General features: G+C 36.2%; 1 protein-coding gene across 3 annotated transcripts in view; it reads right to left on the bottom strand.

Annotated features, from left to right (window-relative positions):
- Positions 1 to 21,849, bottom strand: part of LOC148951989 (recQ-like DNA helicase blm-1) — a 117,165-nt gene that overhangs the window by 45,953 nt on the left and 49,363 nt on the right. For all 3 annotated transcript variants that reach the window (XM_089089459.1, XM_089089458.1, XM_089089460.1), the window contains exons 6-9: positions 18,573 to 18,781; positions 11,065 to 11,368; positions 9,572 to 9,851; positions 6,010 to 6,274 (exon numbers count right to left, since the gene is read on the bottom strand). In XM_089089459.1, the coding sequence (XP_088945585.1) occupies positions 6,010 to 6,274; positions 9,572 to 9,851; positions 11,065 to 11,368; positions 18,573 to 18,781 (1,058 nt within the window). The remainder of the gene's footprint in view (positions 1 to 6,009; positions 6,275 to 9,571; positions 9,852 to 11,064; positions 11,369 to 18,572; positions 18,782 to 21,849) is intronic.

The following is a 21,849-nucleotide window of genomic DNA, read 5'->3' as shown; positions in this document are numbered from 1 at the left end:
ATTCACACGAATTTACTGAAAAAATGTGCATTGTCCGTTTAATATGCATATGCTGATATTTGTTCCTTAAAACCTTAATTAATTTTTGATTTCTTGAAGTTATAAAAGTGAAAACATTTAATCGAATTTTTTCAGTAAAGTATAAATTATATTCTGGCTTTTATAAATCATAGAGGTTTTGAACCCCACTGATAATAATTTCTATTCGTTTTGAGTTTGACTTTGTTATCTATTTTAATTTCTGTTCGTTTTGGGTTTCATTTATTTATTGATACTGATTTGTGATAGTTGTATGCTTGGTAGATTGTTTGATTCTATTTTCGTTCATTTTTGGTTTAATGGAGTTCTTTTCTTTTTGTTGAAAAACTCATTTTGTAGAAAAAGTTTTTTTTTAATTAATTTCTGTTCGTTTTATATTGACACAGTCTTTTTCAGGGAAAAAGAAAATAATAGTTTGAATCTTTTCGGTTTCCTTTCAGAATATAGTTTAGCCTGCTTTTTACATGCTGGAGAAACTTTTTCAGAAATTTCTAACAACATAAACTCTTTTTAAAATTATGACACTAATAGTAGTGTTTAATTTTTTATTTCTTCAGCTCATTTTACGAATGGGCTCTTTTCATACGTTCGACAAACTGGCTATCTCAAATTTTAATTGGAAGTGGTTTGGGAAACAATGGGCGTGGGGGAGGGGGCATGTGCCCTCTGATCACTTTCGAATAATAAAAAATGCACTATTCCTCTGAATTCCCAATCAAATGAGCCCTTTTTGAAGCTTCTACGAAAAAAAATTCTATAAAAACCTTATATGCCCCAAGGGTATAACTTACGACCCTTGTCCTGAGGGCTATTGAGGAACGAAGGTTTTATCCTCAAATTTCCAGACCTTTCAACTACGTTGAAGAGCATGAATATATCCAATTGTTGATCGAAAATGTTTGGGAAAATGATGGACGTGGGGAGGGGGGATTCTCCCTCTGATTACTTTCGACCATTAAAAAGGACAATAGGCCTCTCAATTTCCAAAAAATAGCCCTTATTAAAGTTTTTACGACAACGCTTCTTATAAAAAACCTTTTATGCCCCCAGGACAAAACTTCGAATCTTAGCACTGAGGGTTGTGGGGGGTTGCCATACTCAAAGACATAATTTTCGGACCCTTCAACTACTTCAACAAAATGGCTATATCAAAATGTTGATCGGAAGTGTTTGGGGAAATGATGGACGTGAGGGGGGAAGGGGTATTCGTTGTATTGTTGTCATCCACAAAGACCTAATTTCCAGAACTTTCAACTACATTGAAAAAAATTGCTCTCAAAATTTTGATTGTATGTGTTTGGGGTAATGATGGACGTGACAGGAAGATCAGTTGCCCTCCAATTACTTTCGACTATTAAAAAGGGCACTAGTCATTACAATTTCCAATCGAATATGCCCTTTTTGAAGTTTCTTCGACAACACTTTCTATAAAAAACCTTATATGCCCCCAGGGTATAAGTTACAACCCTCGCCATGAGGGCTCTGAGGGGGATGGGTTGTTATCTTCAAAGACCTAATTTCCAGAACTTTCAACTACAATGAACAAAATAGCTATCTCAAAATTTTGATTGGATGTGTTTGGGGAAATGATGAGCGTGGAAGGGGTATTAGTTGCCTTCCAATCACTTTCGACTATTAAAAAGGGCACTAGCCATTTCAATTTCCAATCGAATGAGCCCTTTTTGAAGTTTCAACGACAACGCTTTCTATAGAAACTAACAACCCTTGCCCTGAGGGCAAGGGTTGAGGGCAAAACATAGCTTACAACCCTTGCCCTGAGGGCTGTGGAGGGTAGTCATCCTAAAAGACCTAATTTCCAGAACTTTCAACTACATTGACCAAAATGTCTATCTCAAAATTTTGACTGGATGTGCTTGGGGAAATGGTGGGCATGAGAGGGGGTTTGTTACCCTCCAATCACTTTTGACTATTAAAAAGGGCACTAGCCCTTTGAATTTCCAATCGGACGAGCCATTTTTTAAATTTCTATGACAAAACTTTCTATAAAAACCTTATGTGCCCCCAGGGCATAACTTACAATATATATATATATATATATATATATATATATATATATATATATATATATATATATAGGGCTGTGGGGGAGTGTCCTCCTCAAAAACATAACTTCTATTTGGAAATCAACTACACTGAACAAAATGGCTATCTCAAAATTTTGATTGGATGTGATTTGGGAAACGGTGGGCGTGGAAAGGGGTGTTAGTTGGCTTCCACTTTTGAGTATTAAAAAGGGCACAAGCCACTCCAATTTCCAATTGAATGAGCCCTTTTCGAAGTTTCTACGACTACTTCTTCGATACAAAGTGCCCTGGTCTAAAGGAAAAAAAAACATAATAAATAATACATTGTGCCAACATCGTTCTTATATGCCCCCGTGGCATAGCTTAAAACCCTTGTCCTGAGGATTGTGGGCGAGTGTCCTCCTCAAACAAATAATTTCTATCTGGAAATCAACTACGCTGAACAAAATGGCTATCTCAAAATTTTGACTGGATGTGCTTGGGGAAATGGTGGGCATGAGAGGGGGGTTAGTTTCCCTCCAATCACTTTTTACTATTAAAAAGAGCATTAGCCCTTTCAATTTCAAATCGAATGAGCCCTTTTTGAAGTTTCTACAACAAATCTTTCTATAAAAACCTTATATGCCCCCAGGGCATAACTTACAATATATATATATATATATATATATATATATATATATATATATATATATATATATATATATATATATATATAGGGCTGTGGGGGAGTGTCCTCCTCAAAAACATATTTTCGATTTGGAAATCAACTATACTGAACAAAATGGCTATCTCAAAATTTTGATTGGATGTGTTTTGGGAATTGGTGGGTGTGGAAGGGGTATTAGTTACCTTCCACTTTTGAGTATCAAAAAGGGCACACGCCACTCCAATTTCCAATTGAATGAGCCCTTTTCGAAGTTTCTACGACAACTTCTTCGATACAAGATGCCCTGGTCTAAAGCAAAAAAAAAAAATAATAATAAATAATACATTGTGCCAACATCGTTCTTATATGCCCCAGGGCATAACTTAAAACCCTTGTCCTGAGGATTGTGGGGGAGTGTCCTCCTCAAAAACATAATTTCTATCTGGAAATCAACTACGCTGAACAAAATGGCTATCTCAAAATTTTGATTGGATGTGTTTGGGGAAATGGTGGGCGTGGAAGGGGTGTTAGTTGCCTTCCAATCACTTTCGACCATTAAAAAGGGCACTAGCCGTTCCAATTTCCAATCGACTGAACCATTTTCCAAGTTTCTACGTCAACTCCTTCGATACAAAATGCCCTGGTATGGATGAAGAACATTTCCACGGCAATTATTCCTAAAATCGTAAATAGTACCACACTGGAGGAAAGGGTGGGGTAAGGAGAGGGGTTGACTGACGACTTTACTAGCAAACAAGGGCATCAAACTGTATTCCAAGAAATCATACATAACTTCACATTTTAATGGAATGAAAAAAAAACAAGCAACTCATCAAGACAGAGGAGGGGATTACCAGGCATGAGCCCCCCCCCCCCAAAAAAAATCCATCACATAAAAAAGTAAGAAAAATGCATATAAACAAATTTTTGCTGTGTCTTGTAAAGTTTTTTTTAGCTCCCCCCCCCCCCCTACTACGAAAAATATGTAGTGACGTTTTCAAAGAAAAATTTAGAGATGATTAAATAAATACAACAAGCAAAATCAACTTTGTTCATGGGTAGCACTGATATGTCATCTTTCTTTCAGTTTTTCCTTCTTCACTGTTAGCACGACACCGGAACATTATAGAGAGTTGCATAAAGGCTCATTTTAAAGGAAATAGTGATATCATAGCACTACTATTGGGCCGTGGCAGTGCGAATCAAGGTATATCCTTTAGGTATATTTCTAGACATAGAAGCATTTGATAACAACCTTTTTCAATCTATAGGAATATCCATGGAAGAAGGGAAATTTTATAATCTATACACAAATGGAATTCCCATATGCTCAGAAACTGGCAAGTAGTCATGGAACTAAAAGGCGTTAAAATAAATCAATTGGCTGTTCCAAAGGAGGAGTGAATTCAAAGAGGAGTGAAGGAGGAAAAGAGGAGTCAATGGGGAACCTTACTAAGAATAATTTTGAGTCTATCAAAACAACCTTCTGGGTACACTCAGGCTTATGCGGATGATCTAGTAAATCTTCTACAAGATAGATGTTTCAAACCCACCTGAATTACGACGTCACATGGCAAACTGCAATCCAGATATGAGCAAAAAAGCAGAAACTACGCTTTGCTCCTGAAAAGAGTGAAACGGTAGCATTCACAAACATCAGGAAATTGAAAGCTCTTCTTACTTAGAGGAGCTCCGCGTATCTAGTGATCATAATTGATCATCAGTTGAGCTGGATAGCCTACAGTATAGAGAAAGTACGAAAAGCTAGGCTTCCCTAATCCAGTGCCAGCTAATGGCGGAGAAAAGTTGGGACTCGAAAAGCGAGCACCAAATAACATTTATAAAAGACAGCGATTCAACCAACAATGTCGTATGATGTAGTGGTCTGGTCAACTCGACTACATTCAGGCACATGTGACCCTTCTAAAGTGGTTACAAAGGCTTACCTACCTAATGATCACATCAACGTATTATGGAACTGCTACGGTTTTCATGGGAAAAAGTATAGGGCAGCTACCTACACAAAATTTTCTAGAGAAAGAAGCAATAAAAGTGCTGTCAGGCTGAAGATGATCAATGAACTCAGAGACAGTAGATAAGGACTAGAAAAATAAAGCACCATGCGGACGGTTGCAAGTCACTACTGCTGAAGCGAGCTGCAAATGCCCAAAGATAATAGTGTACCACTGATAAAACCATTAAGGCAAATTCATTTTGTGATAAAGACAAGACATGAAATGGGTTGGAAATTGTACTGCTCCACCTAAATAAAGCAATAATCTGTTATAAAAATAGATCACATCATTGACTTGTTATGGGCCGGAAACTTCTCTCAGAGTTGCTGGAAAGCTGCTACAAGGAGATGGACCCTTGAGATGGCCGGAAAAACTGGCACAAAAAGGTGGGGTGTAAAGAAAAAAAGCAAGTACTTCCGAAATTTAACCCCACGCTGACCAAACATCTTCTTCGACTTAGAAGGTGTAAAATACGAATGGCTGCAGAAGCCATCGCAAAAATTTAGAATTTTGGAATCATCTGACTTGAATTAGATGAGCTGATTCCCCCAGCCGGGATTGCATACAGGCAGGAAACATTTTATAACCTTGATCTTAAGCTGGAGTGCAGAGTTGGGGAGGGTTATGCCAACAAATTGCATGATACATGGTAAAAGGGGGGGGGAATTAGCATCTATTCCCAAACTGGTCCCACTTTTTCTCAGGGGGGGGGGCAATAGGTTCTGGTGGCCTGACCTTCGACTCATTTTGCTGAGTCCACCTATAGAAATATTAATAACGATTTTGAAGTGCACATGGAGGTTCAATTGGTCAGTGAGCACCTCATTTGAACCTTCACCAAACATCAAAGGGGGATTTGAGGTAGAGTTTGTTGTCTTGCACACTTTCATCGACATTTTTTAATAATAATAATAATAATAAAAAAAAAAAAAAAAAAAAAAAAAAAAAAAAAAAAATTTCAATTGAATGTGGGTTTGTCCCTTTTTTTTAGTTCGCCATAAATCCATTTTAAAAAAAAATAAAAATATCCTCCCATACTTAAACAGAGAAATAAAATTGTTCCAATCGGATGATTGGATTGGTAATTTTGACGTGCTTATGCTAGCTTTTGTGCTATTTTAGCCAATAAATCATATTCTATTATATTCTATGATTAATACATTAAAATCAAAACTAGTAGTTAACCTCCTTTGTGAATGTTCCCCACTTTTTCTTTACAAACTTGATCAAATTGACATCTGAACATTTTATTTAAATGTCTTACCTGAAACCGGTCATTAATCCATTTTTCTTGAACATTTAATCGATCAGAATCTGGCAATCCGGCATGATAGCTTTCAGCTTTGATTCCAGCTCGTTTCAAGTTCTGGGCCAGCTGATCACAGTCACTTCTAGAAAAGCAGTAGATAATTCCAGATTGTCTCGTAAATCGCGTTTTAATCGTATCAATGATTTCTTCTTCCACTTTCTTTCCTTTTTTCAACATCATCGAGTATTTCAAATTCGGACGATTGAATGAACTTAAAAACCTAAAAAAATCGAAAGGGTTAGCATCGATCACCTGGTATGGCCAAAATATTTTGAGTAACAAGCTTAAAAGTAAGGCTTCAGTGTTAAGCTGAACCAACACCATTTTCGACCAATTCAATCAAGTTTTGTTGGACAAATCTGGTCTGAAATAAAAACCAAATTTAGAAATTTGAAACAAGAGCTTGCAAATTCATTGCTTTAGATTACGATTTTTTTTTTCGACTGATTTGTATAAATATAAGTGAAATCAAGTGTGTCAATTAGAGAGAGTTAATACCCCCCTACATTTGTTGGCCCCCCTTCCCTAGACTTTGGAAATACTTTCTTTTCTGGTATTTTCACAGAAAATATTGCTATCCTATATTTTTAAGAATAAATTCCCCCCTTCTTCCCTATATTTCTGTAAATTGACGTCCCTGAGTGAGATCTATGATAAAGTACTTAAAAACTTGATATATATATATATATATATATATATATATATATATATATATATATATATATATATATATATATATATATTTACAAACACCGGGTGTTTAGTACTGCTTTCCTGCTTATGCCTGTTATTTTGGATACCAAGTGTAAAAACATGTATTAATATGTTTAACATAAAGACAATCAAGTTTGTTTTCAAAATGTTCAAGCGAACCCACCAAAAGATAGCTAAAACTCAAAAATCCTCACGAGCTGGGTTCTAACTCACGCGTAAAACAAAATATATTTCAGCAGTTTCTGAACAGCAAGTGTGCTTGAAAAAAAAGAACAATTAAATTTCGTAGAAAATAAAATTGGGCCCGGGGGGGGGGGGTGCGCCGACACAGGGTTTTTTCTTATCTGATCCTTGAACCATTTTTAATGAAATAGCTATTTTAAAATTTTATCAGATGGGCTTGGGGAAAAAAGAGTGTGAGGGGGGGAGGGGGGGGCTATTTGCCCTCGGTTATCTTTTGACTCCTAAAAAGTGAACTAGGACTTTCAATTTCCAATCAAATGAGCCCTCTATGAAGGTTATGCGAGCATCCCTTTCATAAGAACCATATACGCCCTCAGGACAACACTTACAACGCCTACCCCCTGGGCCCTGGGGTGCTGTGTTGACAACGAAGTATTGTTATCTAATTATTGAACAATGTTAAAAAAACTGGCTATCTCTGTCTAGCGGATGGGTTTGGTAAAAAAAGGGCGCGGGGGGGGGGGGCTAGTTGCCCTTAAATGTCTTTACTCTTAAAAAGTAAACTAGAACTTTCACTTTTCAGCCAAATGAGCCCTCTATGAAGTTTATACGAGCATCCTTTTCATAAAAACCATACATGCCTTTAGGGCATAACTTAGAAAGCCTTCCCCTGGGCCCTGGGCGGTTGTATTGACACCGGAGTTTTTCTTATATTTTTAACAAAATGTCTATCTAAAAATTTTCATCAGCTGGGTTTGGAAAAAGAAGGCGTGGGGGGGGGGGCTAGTTGCCCTCGGATCTCTTTTGACGATTAAAAAGTGAGCTCAAACTTTCGACTTCCCATCAAATGAGCCCTCTCTGAAGTTTATACGAGTATCCCTTTCATAAGAACCATATATGCCTCAGGGCATAACTTACAACGCCTGCCCCCGGGCCCTGGGGGGTTGTGTCGGCAACTGAGTTTTTGCTATCTGACTTTTGAACAATTTTTAACTTAATGGCTATCTCAAAATTTTTATCGAATACATTTGGGGAAAAAGAGGCGTCGGGGAGGGGGGGGATAGTTGCCCTCCAATCTCTTTTGACTCTCAAAAACTGAACTAGAACTTTCAATTTCCAATCAAATACGCCCTCTCTGAATTTTTTTACGAGCATCCCTTCCATAAGAACCATATATTCCGAGGGCCCTTCCAGGGCCCTCGGGCCCTGGAAGGGTTGTGTCAACCCCGGAGTTTTCGTTATATGGTCTTTGAACTATTTTTAAAAAATAACCGTTTCAAAGATATTATCAGATTAGTCTGGGGAAATAAGGGCGTGGAGGGGGGGGGGGGTCTAGGTGCCCTGCAATTTCTTTTTACTCATAAAAAGAGAACAAGAGCTTCAAATTTCCAATCAAATGAGCCTTCTTTGAAGTTTATACGAGCATTTCTTCCATAAAAACCATATATGTCCCAAGGGCATAACTTACAAAGCCTGCCCCCGGGCCCTGGAGGGTTGTGTCGCACCTAAGTTTTTGTTATATGAACTTTGAGCTATTTTTAACAAAATAGCCATCTCAAAATTTTTATCGGATACATTTGGGAAAAAAGGACGTGGTTGGGGGGGGGGGGACTGGTTACCCTCCGATATCTTTTGACGCTTAAGAAGTGAAGTAGAACTTTCAATTACAAAACACATACAAATAATACATACATACAATATACATACAATACAAATACAAAATTTACGAATCGAAAAAAACTATAAAAGAATGACATCATAGACAGCATCAGAAACTTGCTAAGCAATGTTAAATAGGTATACGCTTGTAAAACAATAAACTGGCGAGTAATTACATTTCTGACATATGTTTAACAATTAAATGATATAACGTTTCATAAATAACCGATGTAACGTTTCCCAAATAACTGATATAACGTTTCCCAAAATAACATTTCACAAATACATACAATATATCGAACTGACTATGACAGTAGCGTATCACAAACAACCGATCTCTCTGGTCCTTTCTGATAAAAGGAAAAATTCAAACGCTTTTACAGCAAATATACATTATTTTCTACTTTATTATAAAGTTTTTAGATATACGTGTTATGAATAGTGTACATGTACGAATGTGTACAAATAGGAGGGTTACAATCTTCCAAACAAAAGTAATCTTGCAGTTTAGGGTTGTTGGACAAGGTGTGCTTCTTGAGAGCCGTTGCTAATTTAATTTTTGTACGTATCTCTGAGCTTCTTCATTAATTTACTCGTTTCCTTTCTTAACCCAATTTTTGTACAGCGTCAGTGTTTGTGCTTATTTTATCGTTTCACCTATCCGTTTGGAAACTCTCATTTTCTTGGATTGGCAATTTAATTCTATTTCCTATTTTTTGTTAATGAACTATATGATCTTGAGAAACCAATTTATTTATTAAAACCTTGGGTAGCAGAAATTACACATTAGTGGATATCAATACAACGAAATGTGACCTATGCACAACCGCACGCAACATATCCCCCCCCCTCCTCCAAAACAAATCTTTCAGGACCTCCATGTACAGTAACCGTATACAACATAATATGTTCAATAAATCAATCTATAACAAATAAATCTATCTATGCTACATATACTAACCATTTTGGAGATCCCATTTGTAGCTGATGTAGAATATCAGTTCTCACTCTTGGTGTTGCTGTTGCGGTGAGAGCCATAAAGGGAACACCGGGGAACTGCTGACGCAAAGCGGATAACTTTTTATAGTCTTTTCGAAAGTCGTGGCCCCATTGGGACACACAATGCGCTTCGTCGATTACAAATCTGGACAATTTCTGTCGTTGGAAAAGCCCTTTTAACGCAGATACTAGACGATCGCTGGCGCTAAGTTTCTCAGGAGTTACGTAGAGTAGTTTGAGATCTAGCAAGAAATGAAACAAGTCATTTAAGATTTTAGCAAAATAGGAGAGAACATAAAAAATGGAATAGGTAGAATAACGCATGTACAGGGGAGACGGTTAAGGCCCCCCCCTCTCCCATAAAATCCAAAAGACTGGACCAGGGATTTTTCTGTTGTATTTTAGATAAATCGCTAGATTTGACATTTATTAAAAAATAGAAAAATTTATTTTGACATAGCTTCAAATTTTTTGAAGAGGTACATAAAATTGGTATACCTAAAAAGTGAGAAGTACAAAAGACAAATGACCTCAAGATGATAACGAGCTGAAGAAACAGCAAAAATAAACAAGATAGGGGATCTTGAGGTAATGAGCTCAAGACTTAAATTGAAGTAATTACGAGTATCAGTTCTAAATAAAAGGAGGAAAGCTGCAGCTAGCAATCTTACACAATGAATTTTGATAAAACAAAGTTTCTATGATGGAAGTAAAGATCGAAGTAGAAACTTAAAACAAACAAAAATTGTTGCTTATACGCAACAATTGTTGCATACACAACATATGGCTTAACAAAACAGAATCATAAAATGTCGCTATATTTTTATAGATTAAACAAGAGAACAGAAGGTTCCTCGCCTTTAACAAATCAGCAGAAACAGAACAAAAATTCAAGAAACGGTATAGATTGAACTGATTAAGTCCACAGGAAAGGTTTGGACCCAGTCCTTCCCCTCCTTTACTCACAAAATCAAAAAGTTGTCACGTTTATCCTTACAATTTTCATATACCTCAAGTTTTATATTCATTGATATAGAGACAATTTCATTTTGACGTTGTTTCAAATGCCAAATTCAGCAAAGCAATTCAATAATGATTTTCATAGTTTCCAGAGGAGATTGCTGTTCCAGTTTCAAGATCTAGAGAGAAAAAGTAGCAAGATAGACAGAAAGGAATTTAAAAGAAACGAAAAAAGTAACATTTCAGACATACTTTATTTATCATGCGCCGAGACTGCTACTTTGATTTATCTTATTGTTCTGCCCTTTCCCTCTTTATCTTCCCTAATGATTCATTCTGTTAAAAATAAAATTGACTTTTAAAATTAGAAAAATACGAAGTTTTTTGTACTATTTGGGACATTTTTTATGACACAAATATATTCTCAGACTTCAGCCTTCAACATTACATCCCTTATTTACAAAACCCTTTTGCTTAGTTTATTTTTGTTCATACCTGGTTCAGCCCTATGTAGTTTATCGTAGACAATTCCCTGTTCTGATACAGATACATCACCAGATAGATGAGCGGAAGGAATACCAAGAGACTTCAACTTATGAACTTGATCAACAATAAGAGATCTTAATGGGGACACGACGATGGTAACGCCAGGAGAAACGACAGCTGGTAGCTGGTAGCAGAGGCTTTTCCCACCACCGGTTGGCATCAAAATAAAACAATCATGACCCAAAAGAGCTGCATTTATTGCTTGTAACTGCATTGGACGAAATTCCCGTAGGCCAAATTTCTCACGGAAAGCCTGAAAAGGAATGATTCACTAGCTGATTCACTAATGATAATAGTACACTAGCTTACATTTTTACCGGTGTTTGGTAAACAGCGCATACTTGGAAGTTAAAAGTTGTACGCGAATCTAAGCCTCACCGAGGTAGAAGAGGATTTATTTGAATGAGACGAATTTAACAAGATGATAAAAGCCAGCTTTCACATAGATATTTTTCCAGGTGCACTCACAAACGAAATCAAGGGGATTATCACCCCATATTACCCTCTTCAATTTTGTGTGTAGCTATACGAAATATGCTCGTCTTTCCTAAACGGTAGAAAATAAAATTGTTTTAAATACGTTTAAAATCAGTGTCTAAAAACATTGAAAAACATCTATGGGCACTGGTTTGTCCTTAGGTTAAATAAAAATTATATCTTCATTTGTAAGGCAATAAAAGTAAGAAGAAAACAGATTTATTTGTTACTTATCTATCTTTGCTTCTTATGGATCTCAGTATCCATAAGTTTCCTGTCTTGACTAAAAATGTATCAGCCTTAAAAGAGACCTAGTACTTCTGAACCGCTCGTAAAACATTTGTTTTGTGGGTATGAATAAACACCTTCATAAAAACACAACAACATAAAAGCTCGCACAAAACTTACTTTTGGTAATAAACACTGTATTGGCCGTTAGATTACAATCGAATCTTACCCCCCCTTAAAGGCACAAATTCAACCTTGGCACTTTCTAAATTCAACCAAGCTTTCTGATGATAAGCTTTCTAATAGATTATAAATGATAAGAATCTATCCATTCCGACACGCAGGTCACGCAGGTCGACAAGCAGGTCAGATAGAGCACGGGCACCCTAGGCCATAATTGTAGCTTCTGGGCAAGTTAGTTTAAATTCCACAAGCCCAACTAGCAATTATGACTCTCCCACCCCCCCAAAGTTGGATCAGGTGCATACCATAAAAGGCACAACTATGATGTTACATATAAGTTACCCCCAAAATTGGTTGGTGTCCGACGTCTTCCTTCTGATAGATGAGCTGATGACGAACGCGAAATGTTGGGACTCGCCTCCTTATATAAACTTGTACCTATGTGTGAATGAAGCGGATGAGATGTTGGAGTCCCTTCCTTCTCCCCCACCTTAGGTAAAGATCAATAGTCGACTCCAACAAAGCAAAGCTAGAACATCAACTAATGTTTCGAACTAAGTTTGGGTTGAGATGAGACAACCCAAATGTACAGAGAATAAGAACTTAGGGACCCTATCCTCGTCCTTCCATTGAGTCAAATGTGGGCCCAGGAGGTCAAAGGGCAAAACTAGGACAATGGTTCTTACGTCCCATGATGTTTGTTTGAGATCCGACAATCTAATTTTGAAGAATGTGCCGATGATAGTATTCTGAAATAGCCTCTTTCTCACCTCCCCATCTATGAATCAGACCGCTGCTGAGCTTATTTCAGTTCAGAATTTAAGCCATGCTATGCGTGCATACATACTTTTGAACAACTCGACCAAATCAAAAATATTCTTCAAAAAAGGGGCTTAGAGATTTCGATTCTGACTATTTTCCTGAATGCTTTTCCTAAACGAAACACTGAGCTTGATCTCATGCTCTCGAAGATACAATTCCATATTCTGTGCGAAGCTTGATCCCTAAGAAGTATGCTTTCAGAGCTGAATCCATTTCATTTTGTTTCTCTTTTCAATCATCAGTAGGCTAAAAAAAAATGGTTCCTTTCTACTAGAAAATTGATAAATATTGTGCATAGCTTTAGAGAAACTCCTCCTCCCTCGCTGTTCTGTAGTTGTGGTGTCACTTTTCCCGAAGAAGAATAATCCCTTAAATTTTAGCTTTATATAAGGGTTGCTTATATAAACCCAAGAAGGGTTTATATAACCCAAGAAGGGTTGCTTATATAAAGCCATTCTTTCACGATCCAATATGGTGAAATAAGATAGGTAGAATCTCAAAATATTTGACTTCTACAAAATGGATTCTAAATTGAATAATCCATATAACTAAACTGCCAAGGAGTAGTTTACACATGCTTTATAGTTTATATAGGGTTGAAAAAACAGTCGCCGTAAGATTTGAATACAGATTTTCGTCAAGCTTTAAATCATTTTTTTTTCATAGCTACAAAATTGAAAAATATTAAATTACCAAGAACATCAAAAGGAAAACATTTTTTGACCTCTGACTCCATGTTTATGTATATTCATTCCTGAAAACAGGAATTCTCTACGATTTTTATCTTGGTTGTTATTTAACTATCAACATCTTTTTTTCGTGTAAAACATCTTTCTTTTTTTTTCCTTCATAGCCACACTGAATCGTGTAGAAAAAAAAGCAGAAACTATCAGATATCACAAAGAAGGAGCCAAACGGTTATAGAGCCCAAATACAGAGATGTATTACAAAATTCGGTCAGGCTGTAACCTGTTTGCTGCTATTGCAAAAATGGGTCTAGGCGTCTCCCCAGAAAATCCCGCCCCCCCCCCCATATTCACCCTGAATAATCTCGGTTGTTCATTAGAATGAAATTGGAAGTTCTACTCACATGTTTAAGTCAGAGCCAGTGCTATAGCGTTGCCTATAGTAAAGAGCCGTAAGGGTTCAATGTATTATTTTTATTTATTTGATTTTTCCCAGAGAAACTTCATATGGAAGGGGTGGTTGTATAAACTTGGGGGGGGGGGGTGGGCTAACTCGATTGTAAATTAAAAGTTCTAGTGCCCTTTTTAAGATTCAAAAGTGATTGGAGGACAACAAGCCACCACCTAAACCGTTTTCCCCCAACTACATCCGATCAATATTTTGAGATAGCTATTTTGTCCAAAATAGGCCAAAGATCAAATAACCATGCCTCCAGGTTTGACAACCGGGGCAAGGGCTGTAAGCTTTGCAAGTTACCCATTGTTAACATATATTTTTATGGGAAGGGTGGTTGTATTAACTTTGGTAGGGGTTCATTCAATTGGAAACCGAAAGTTCCAGTGCCCTTTTTAAGATTCAAAAGTGATCAGATCCTCCAACGTCCTTTTTCGCCCAAATGCATCCGATCATAATTTGAGATAGCTATTTTATTCAAACTAGTCCAAAGATTAAATAGCTATGCTTCCGTGGATGACACCCCCCTCGCACAGCCCCCTGGTGCAAGGAATGTAAGTTATGTAACTTGCTAACATATTAGGTTTTTTATTAAAAAAAGAGGGCAGGTTTGATCCTGGATCTCCGAAAAAGGCTTAGAGTATTAAGTTGGAAATTTAAAGAGATATTGAGAGGGATGCCAAACATAATCAAAATACACTTTGTCCTTGCTGGATGTGAAAAGAGAATATTAGCAATATCTCAGCCACGGTTGATGGTAAAAGGTTGAAACTTTCAATATATGTTGAGGGAGAGCTGAAGAGAGACAGGAGAACAACCAGTCCCCCCACCCTCCTTTCCTTTTTTATTTGCCCCCTCTCTTTAACAATGGACAAAATTTTTTAATTTTTATTTTGTTCAAACTAGTAAAAAGGTTCAATAGTTAGGGAGGGTACAGCTGCCTCAAAGCATTTATTTTACTAACTAACTCTCATTGAAATTTCAGATAAATACAGAATTAGCTCTAAGGAAGGGGCGGAGGAGGGAGTGGAGGTAGAAACTGATATACAATCTCTTTTATTTCCGGGAACATTTCTGGTCTACGCTGTTATTATGAAAGTAAAGAGCAACTTTGAACCCCAGCCTCCCACTCATGGTCGTAGAAACTTCAGAAGATGCTCATTCGATCAGAAATTGAGATTTCTAGTCCTTTATCTAAATCGAAAGTGATCGGAAAACCAACCAGCCCCACAGTCTTTGAACTGTTTTTGATATCTGGTCCTTTTTGGTATCTGGAGAGTGATCACATATCCATGATCTTTCTTTTGTAAAAAACAAAAAAAACAGACACACCAAATACTTGTAGATGAGAACTTTAATCATCTACAGTAGGGTTATCTAATTGGTGTGTTGTTAGGGAGGGGGGCAGATGCCTCAAAGGTTCCATTTTAATGCCAAAGCATTCTAACTCTCAATGAGCCTTCACGTAAATACAGATTTAGTTCTAAGGAAGGGGCGGGGGAGGGAGGTGGAAGTAGAAAATTGATAAATAACCCTTTCTGGTCTACGCTATTATTAAGAAGGTAAAGAGTAACATTAAACCCACAAAATTGGCAAATTCTATTCCGTATAGGAGGAGGCAGCCCCTTCCTAATCTCTAACCTCCCCCTCGTAGTCTTAAAAACTTCGGACGATGCTTATTCGATTGTAAATTGAGAGTTTTAGTCCTTTTTTATAATTCAAAATTGATTAGAGACCAACTAGTCCCTGTCCTAAAACTGTTTTCGATATCTGGTCCTTTGGTTACCCCTTAGGACATCTGATCGACATTTTGATGTAGGCTACCTATTTTGTACTTTCTCTTTGGCTGCTCAATTTTGCGTGTACGGGAATTTTCTATGAAGGGGGGATAATCCGGGGTTGTTTTCCACTGGGGGGGGGGTATTTTCCGAGGGGGTGGTAAAACGGGCTCCTGAACAAATACAGGCCTATTATAGAGTAGTGGAATATGCCAACATTAAGCAAGAAAAGTGATGTTGGATAGCCTAATTGGTCAAAAATATTCTCCTGCAGGCAAGTCAATTACCCTAACTAATAATTTGGAGTGTTTAATTTAAAGAACTTTAATAATAAACGTATTAATTTATAGAGATTTTTCGCTGCTCAACGATGTATACATTTCCTTTCAATTCCTATTTGGAAATAAAATGCTAAGGTCATATTCTTGCATATTTTTAATCATTCAACCATTGTTTATTTTAAACAGTTTACTGCCAATTCATGGCAGTTTCTGTCTTTTTCTACAGCAGCCACGGAACATAATGGATAATACATAGTACTATATATACATAATACATAATGAATTTTTTTTCGCTCCCTTTAAATGAATTTTTTTTTTGCTCGTCCGGAGTTAGTTCCCATGCAAATTGGCGCATGAAGAATGACCTCCATGTGCCTCTGGATACCTGGCTAGCCACCAGAGAACCAAATGCACCTAGAGACAGTTGGGTTGGCAGCCCTCCTCCTGAAACTTCTACTGCTACGAATGGAACCAGAAATCTTGTCCTTTAATTACCACCCCTGTCCGAACAGCTTGAGTCTCGCTCGTTGCGCTGGTACGGTCATTTACTTCGTCTACCCACTGAAACACCTGCCCAAGTTATATTTGACTTCGATCCAACTGCAAACACCTGGAAGCGCCCCAGAGGTAGACCATGTATGAGATGAGCGGATATCATCCACGATCAACTCACGGCGTGGGGCAGTGACCCCAGTGAAGTTCCTACCCTGGCACAAAACAGGCCACTCTGGAGACGACTAACGGCGCTGACGTCTGGTTCCCTCAACGCTGGCGACGCTGCCGAGCAAGAGGTTTAAGTCAAAAAGTAAGTCAAAAGTCCCTTTAAAGTTTTTTTGTACCCCCCCCCCAAACAAAAAAAACACCGAACAAAAAAGCTGGCTACGGCCTTGATGGTTGTGTTCTGTGTAACATTCTATTTAACCACTTTAAAGAATCACATTTCATTTTAATGTCCTTGGTAATTTTAAACAAATTTCGCAAAATTCGCCTCCAAAGTTGTCTGTGTCAAATTTATAACTTCAACTTGAAGATTAATTTCAGTTATTTTACTGTTACTTGATCTTGATAATTAGCCAGACTAGAAAAGATCAGTTTGCCTGATAAGCCAGGTGAGCCGATAGGCTGAAGAGACTGAACAAAGAAATGAAGTTGACGTATCCAACTTGGCCATTAGTTGCCAAGTAAAATACGTTAGAAAAAGCCCGTAACCTCAGCAAAAGCATAAAAGTAGTTTACAAAATATCATGCTTATGCATAGTAACGCATATTTTGAATTATACATTGTCGCAAAAAAAAAGATATTTAACTGTTACATCAATTATAAGCATTTTAGACAAAATCGGCTTTTACACTGGCCCCCATTTTACAATAGCCATCCTAGGGGAGAAGAAACGAATTTGAAACTAAGCTAGACCATACAGTGTTTTCTGGCCCAATAGTATCAACTGAAAAGCCCGCCTACTGTGAAATAGAAGAAGAAGAAGAAGAAGTGTTTTCTGGGTGAACTCGTTATTTTTCTGTTCGGTTAAGTCGATAGCCAATTAAGAATGCAAAATATCGCAAAATCTCACTATCAGCCAAGAGCCTAGCCAACTATACCTGCACACAGCGCATAGAAATCGACATCTATCCTCTTATATTTGAACTCCTTGAGTCGAAAGATCCACTGAAAGATATCTGAGAATATCTAATAAATAAGAGGCAACCAAGCCAGTAGCTCTGTAGCCCACAGAGTGAAGCAAAAGGAAAAGGGCTAAATAGTATCAACTGAAAAGCCCGCCTGCTGTGAAATAGAAGAAGAAGAAGAAGAAGTTTTTTCTGGGTGAACTCGTTATTTTTCTGGTCGGTTAAGTCGATAGCCAATTAAGAATGCCCCTAATATATATGTAACATAATATTAATCTTTATATAGATATTGTTTATTCCTCAAAATGTGAAATCATATATTTGTTTCATTTAATAATAATATTAACTTATCGATTCGTTAATTTAATTATTAATTTCTTATATAACAATGACATTAAATTTAAAAAAATATCATCTAAATATCTTCAGACCCACAATAATGCTGGAACCTCAAATGAGATGACTGACTTTACCTTTTACTAATTTTGGAGAGTGCTAACACTAAAAAAAAAAAAAAAATGAGAAACGAAGCAATAAGTACTCAATGTGATTTCTTCCTCTTTTCAGGGGCCTTCGGCATACCAACTCAGAAAATTCTACTGGAACACAAATTTTTCAGCTAAAGCCATACACAAATTGAAATGAAACACGGTTTTCTTCTTTGATCAGAAATTTCCTCACAAAAATAAACATAATCGGGAAGCGGCTTAGATAGTATGTTGAGATTCTGATTTATCCGCAGTGGAGGTGTCAAAATAGCAAGCTTAACTCAATTAATTCATTATAATGACATATTGCGCGTTATTTATAATTTTTAGAATCAAAAGCTTTTATCACATTTTATTCACATAAAATAATGCCATTATACCAACCAATATATGCAACTAGAATTAAAATTTCCTACAATCTGCAAAAAAAATACCTTGATCATTTCATAGCTGTGAGGAAAATTTTTACTATCAAACTCTCCAGTTAATCCATCATTCTTTATATTTCCTCGAAACCTGCCATTTGCGCAATGTGTTAACCTTTTCTCTGCAGCTTCTGAATTCTGCTTCAACGGGCTATCTGGGTTGTATATCAGTGACGTCAAACTACGACCAGACTCCAAAGAGCTTCCGTTTACAGATGCTGAAATAGTTCTTATTTCAAATTCGATATAGAAAATCAATTTTACAAAGAATAATCATAAGTATACAATAATCACAGTAGTACACTCGGAATCTATTTCTCAAACGACAGTTAAAATCCAGCTCCGCTGTAAAAAAAGCACAGCTAAAATTCACTTTAAAAACTAAACGATAGCTTTGACTTTGAAAGGGTATATACTGGCTTAGTACGTTCTAAAATTACCGATTAAATATCTCATTTTCAAATCTTGAATTTAAAGATGTTGACAATGTACTTCGACGAGGTAAATAGGATGTCAAATAATTTAAGATTGCTACAATAAGAGCTTACATGGCAGAAAATTTATCACTATTTTCTAAATAAAGTTTAAAAAATTATCTTTGAAAGTATCTCTAATAGTAGAAGATAATGTCTTAGAGTGTAGGGCAAATTTAACCGAGGGTCAAAATTCAACATTCGCTGGGAGGGAGGAGTGACAGGGAGGGTTCAAGAAAGAGAACATAAAAGTCCAAAAGTTTCTTTAAAATGGACTCAAAGGGTTATGAGATTTGTTTCGTCCTAAAGATTTTTCACGGAATGTTTTCGGAAGCGTCGTTAGTTCAATTTTTCAAAAACTCAATACAATAAAATCCAACGCCAAAATTTTTAAATGCTCTGGATACACAATTTAATGCTGACTTTTAAATATGCAAGCAGTTTTCGACGGATGATAGCTCGTCCCGTATTAGTTTTTTATTTCCTTTCTTTACTCTTGAAGTATTTACTCTATTTTCGAAATTTTACGATAGTTTTAAAGAGTCTTATCAATCAGCAATAATTTTTTTGCTATTGCAATTTTTCAACCTGCATTTAAATACATAAGACATAAAAAAGTTCCATCCGTCATAGTTACGTTACATCATCAAAGTCCAAACCAATATTTTTCCTGTAATAGTTTCTTATATTTCTTCAGTATTTTTAAAAATATTTCGCTGTCTTAGAGGATTTTTTTCAAAAAGCAAGGTTTTGCCTCATAGGGGTTCTATTACTTTCCTCCAATATTTTTCATGCTGAAATCAAATACATAACAAAACTTCGTCCCTCATAGTTACTTTGCATCATTAAATTTTATAAACAAATAAGTAGAACAACAGGAAAATTTTTATACAAGACAGTGGAACGCAACTTTAAATGAATATTTCGACCCTCTATCCAAGGGCTGTCCTCAGCAAAACAGACGAAGAGAATAAAAACAATATAAAATAAACTTACATTAAAATTCAATCATTAAAACTGAAAGGTTTTTTTAAAAAAATTTTTTAAAACAGCCCTAATAATTAAAAAAACCTTTAATTTTTAATTATTGAATTTTAATGTAAGTTTCTTTTATAGTGTTTTTATTTTATTCATCTGCTTTCCTGAGGAGGGCCCTTGGATATAGGGTCGAAATATTCATTTTAAGTTGTATCCAACTGTCTTGTATAAAAATAAAATTTCCCTGTTGCTCTTCTTATTTGTTTGTTATGGACAGGCAGTGTGGTCTTCGTAGCTATTTGCATCATTAAATTTGTTTGTAATTGCCCAAACAAATCAGCAATTTTCCTGTAGGTTAATAGTTTCCTCTGTATTTACTGTATTTTTGAGAATATTTCTTAGTCTTAAAACATTTTGTCAATAAGCATAGGTTTTTTCTTCTAAAACTTTTGCTACCTTCCTCCTGCAACTTTTCACGCTGAATTCAAACAAATTGGGACAAAACACAAGTTCTGTCCCACGCAGTTATGTTATAACATCAACTTGTTTGTATTTATCCGATTTTTTTTTTATTTTATTGTGGTATCAAGCACTTTCTATGTAAGCATAGTTTTTTTCTCTACTCGTGTTGCTTTTCTCGTGTTGCAAATTCGTCCTTCATTGTCGCGTCATGTCATGAAATTGGTTTGTAATTGTGCAAACACGCAACGTCGCTATCACGCCAATAATGTCATATATGACATTTTACACGCGAATTACCAAAAACTGTTTGCTTAGCCGTTTTCAAAATTATGGTTTACAGGGAATGTTGATCAGGAAGATCAAAGTGTGATTGAACATACCCTGCCTTGCAATAATTTTTGTCTCTGAAGACTCGTGCCACTTTCCTACTCTTCATGCAGATTCCAATACGTAAAAAAGCATAAATAAGCAATTTTTAATCTATAGATAAGCATAAATAAGCATAGTCTTTGTCTCTACTCGTGTTACTTTCTTACTTTTCATGCCGATTCTGATATGTAATTAAATAAAAAAAACAAGTTTTTTAAACTGAAAGTAAGGAGCGACATTAAAACTTAAAACGAACAGAAATTATTCCGTATATGAAAGGGGCTGTCCCCTCCTCAACGCCTCGCTCTTTACGCTAAAGTTTTTTATTGTTTTAAAAAATAAAGTTGTGAGACAGAGTCAAACTTTAGCGTAAAGAGCGAGGCGTTGAGGAGGGGACAGCCCCTTTCATATACGGAATAATTTCTGTTCGTTTTAAGTTTTAATGTCGCTCCTTACTTTCAGTTTAAAAAACTTGTTTTTTTTTATTTAATTTCTGATCGTTTTTTAGTTAATGCAGCTTTTATTTGCATTAAAATTTTACTTTTCTTTTGCTAAATGGATGTCTTTACAAATTAACTTACGTAACTAACTTCTATATTCGTATATTTTTCTTCTGGCAAAAAATACAAAATTGCAGATTTTTGCAGATATGAGCTTGAAACCTATGTAATATTGTTTTCTGATACGCTGAATCTGACGGTGTGATTTTCATTAAAATTCTTTCACTTGTAGGGTATGTTTCCCCCCTCTTTAACAAATCGGGTAAATTTCCTCAGGCTCGTAGCCTTTGATGAGTAATACTAAACTTAATAAAATTTATATATTTAGGATCAGCATTATAAACACATTCTTTTGATACATTTATTGACATCAAAATTTTGTTTTTAAAATTTTCGATTACTATTGAGCCGTATCGCTTGTTTTTTTATTGTTTTTTTTATTACGTATATGTTATTAGTAGAGTAGTACCTACCATATTGCGCAGACATATAGGAAATATCATA

The sequence above is a fragment of the Artemia sp. Qi Xiang Cuo genome, chromosome 5, assembly GCF_049724085.1.
Source record: "Artemia sp. Qi Xiang Cuo chromosome 5, ASM4972408v1, whole genome shotgun sequence".
NCBI classification, from domain to species: Eukaryota; Metazoa; Arthropoda; class Branchiopoda; order Anostraca; family Artemiidae; genus Artemia; species Artemia sp. Qi Xiang Cuo.
Note: the sequence above shows the minus strand (reverse complement) of the source record. Positions and strands in the feature narration are given on the sequence as shown.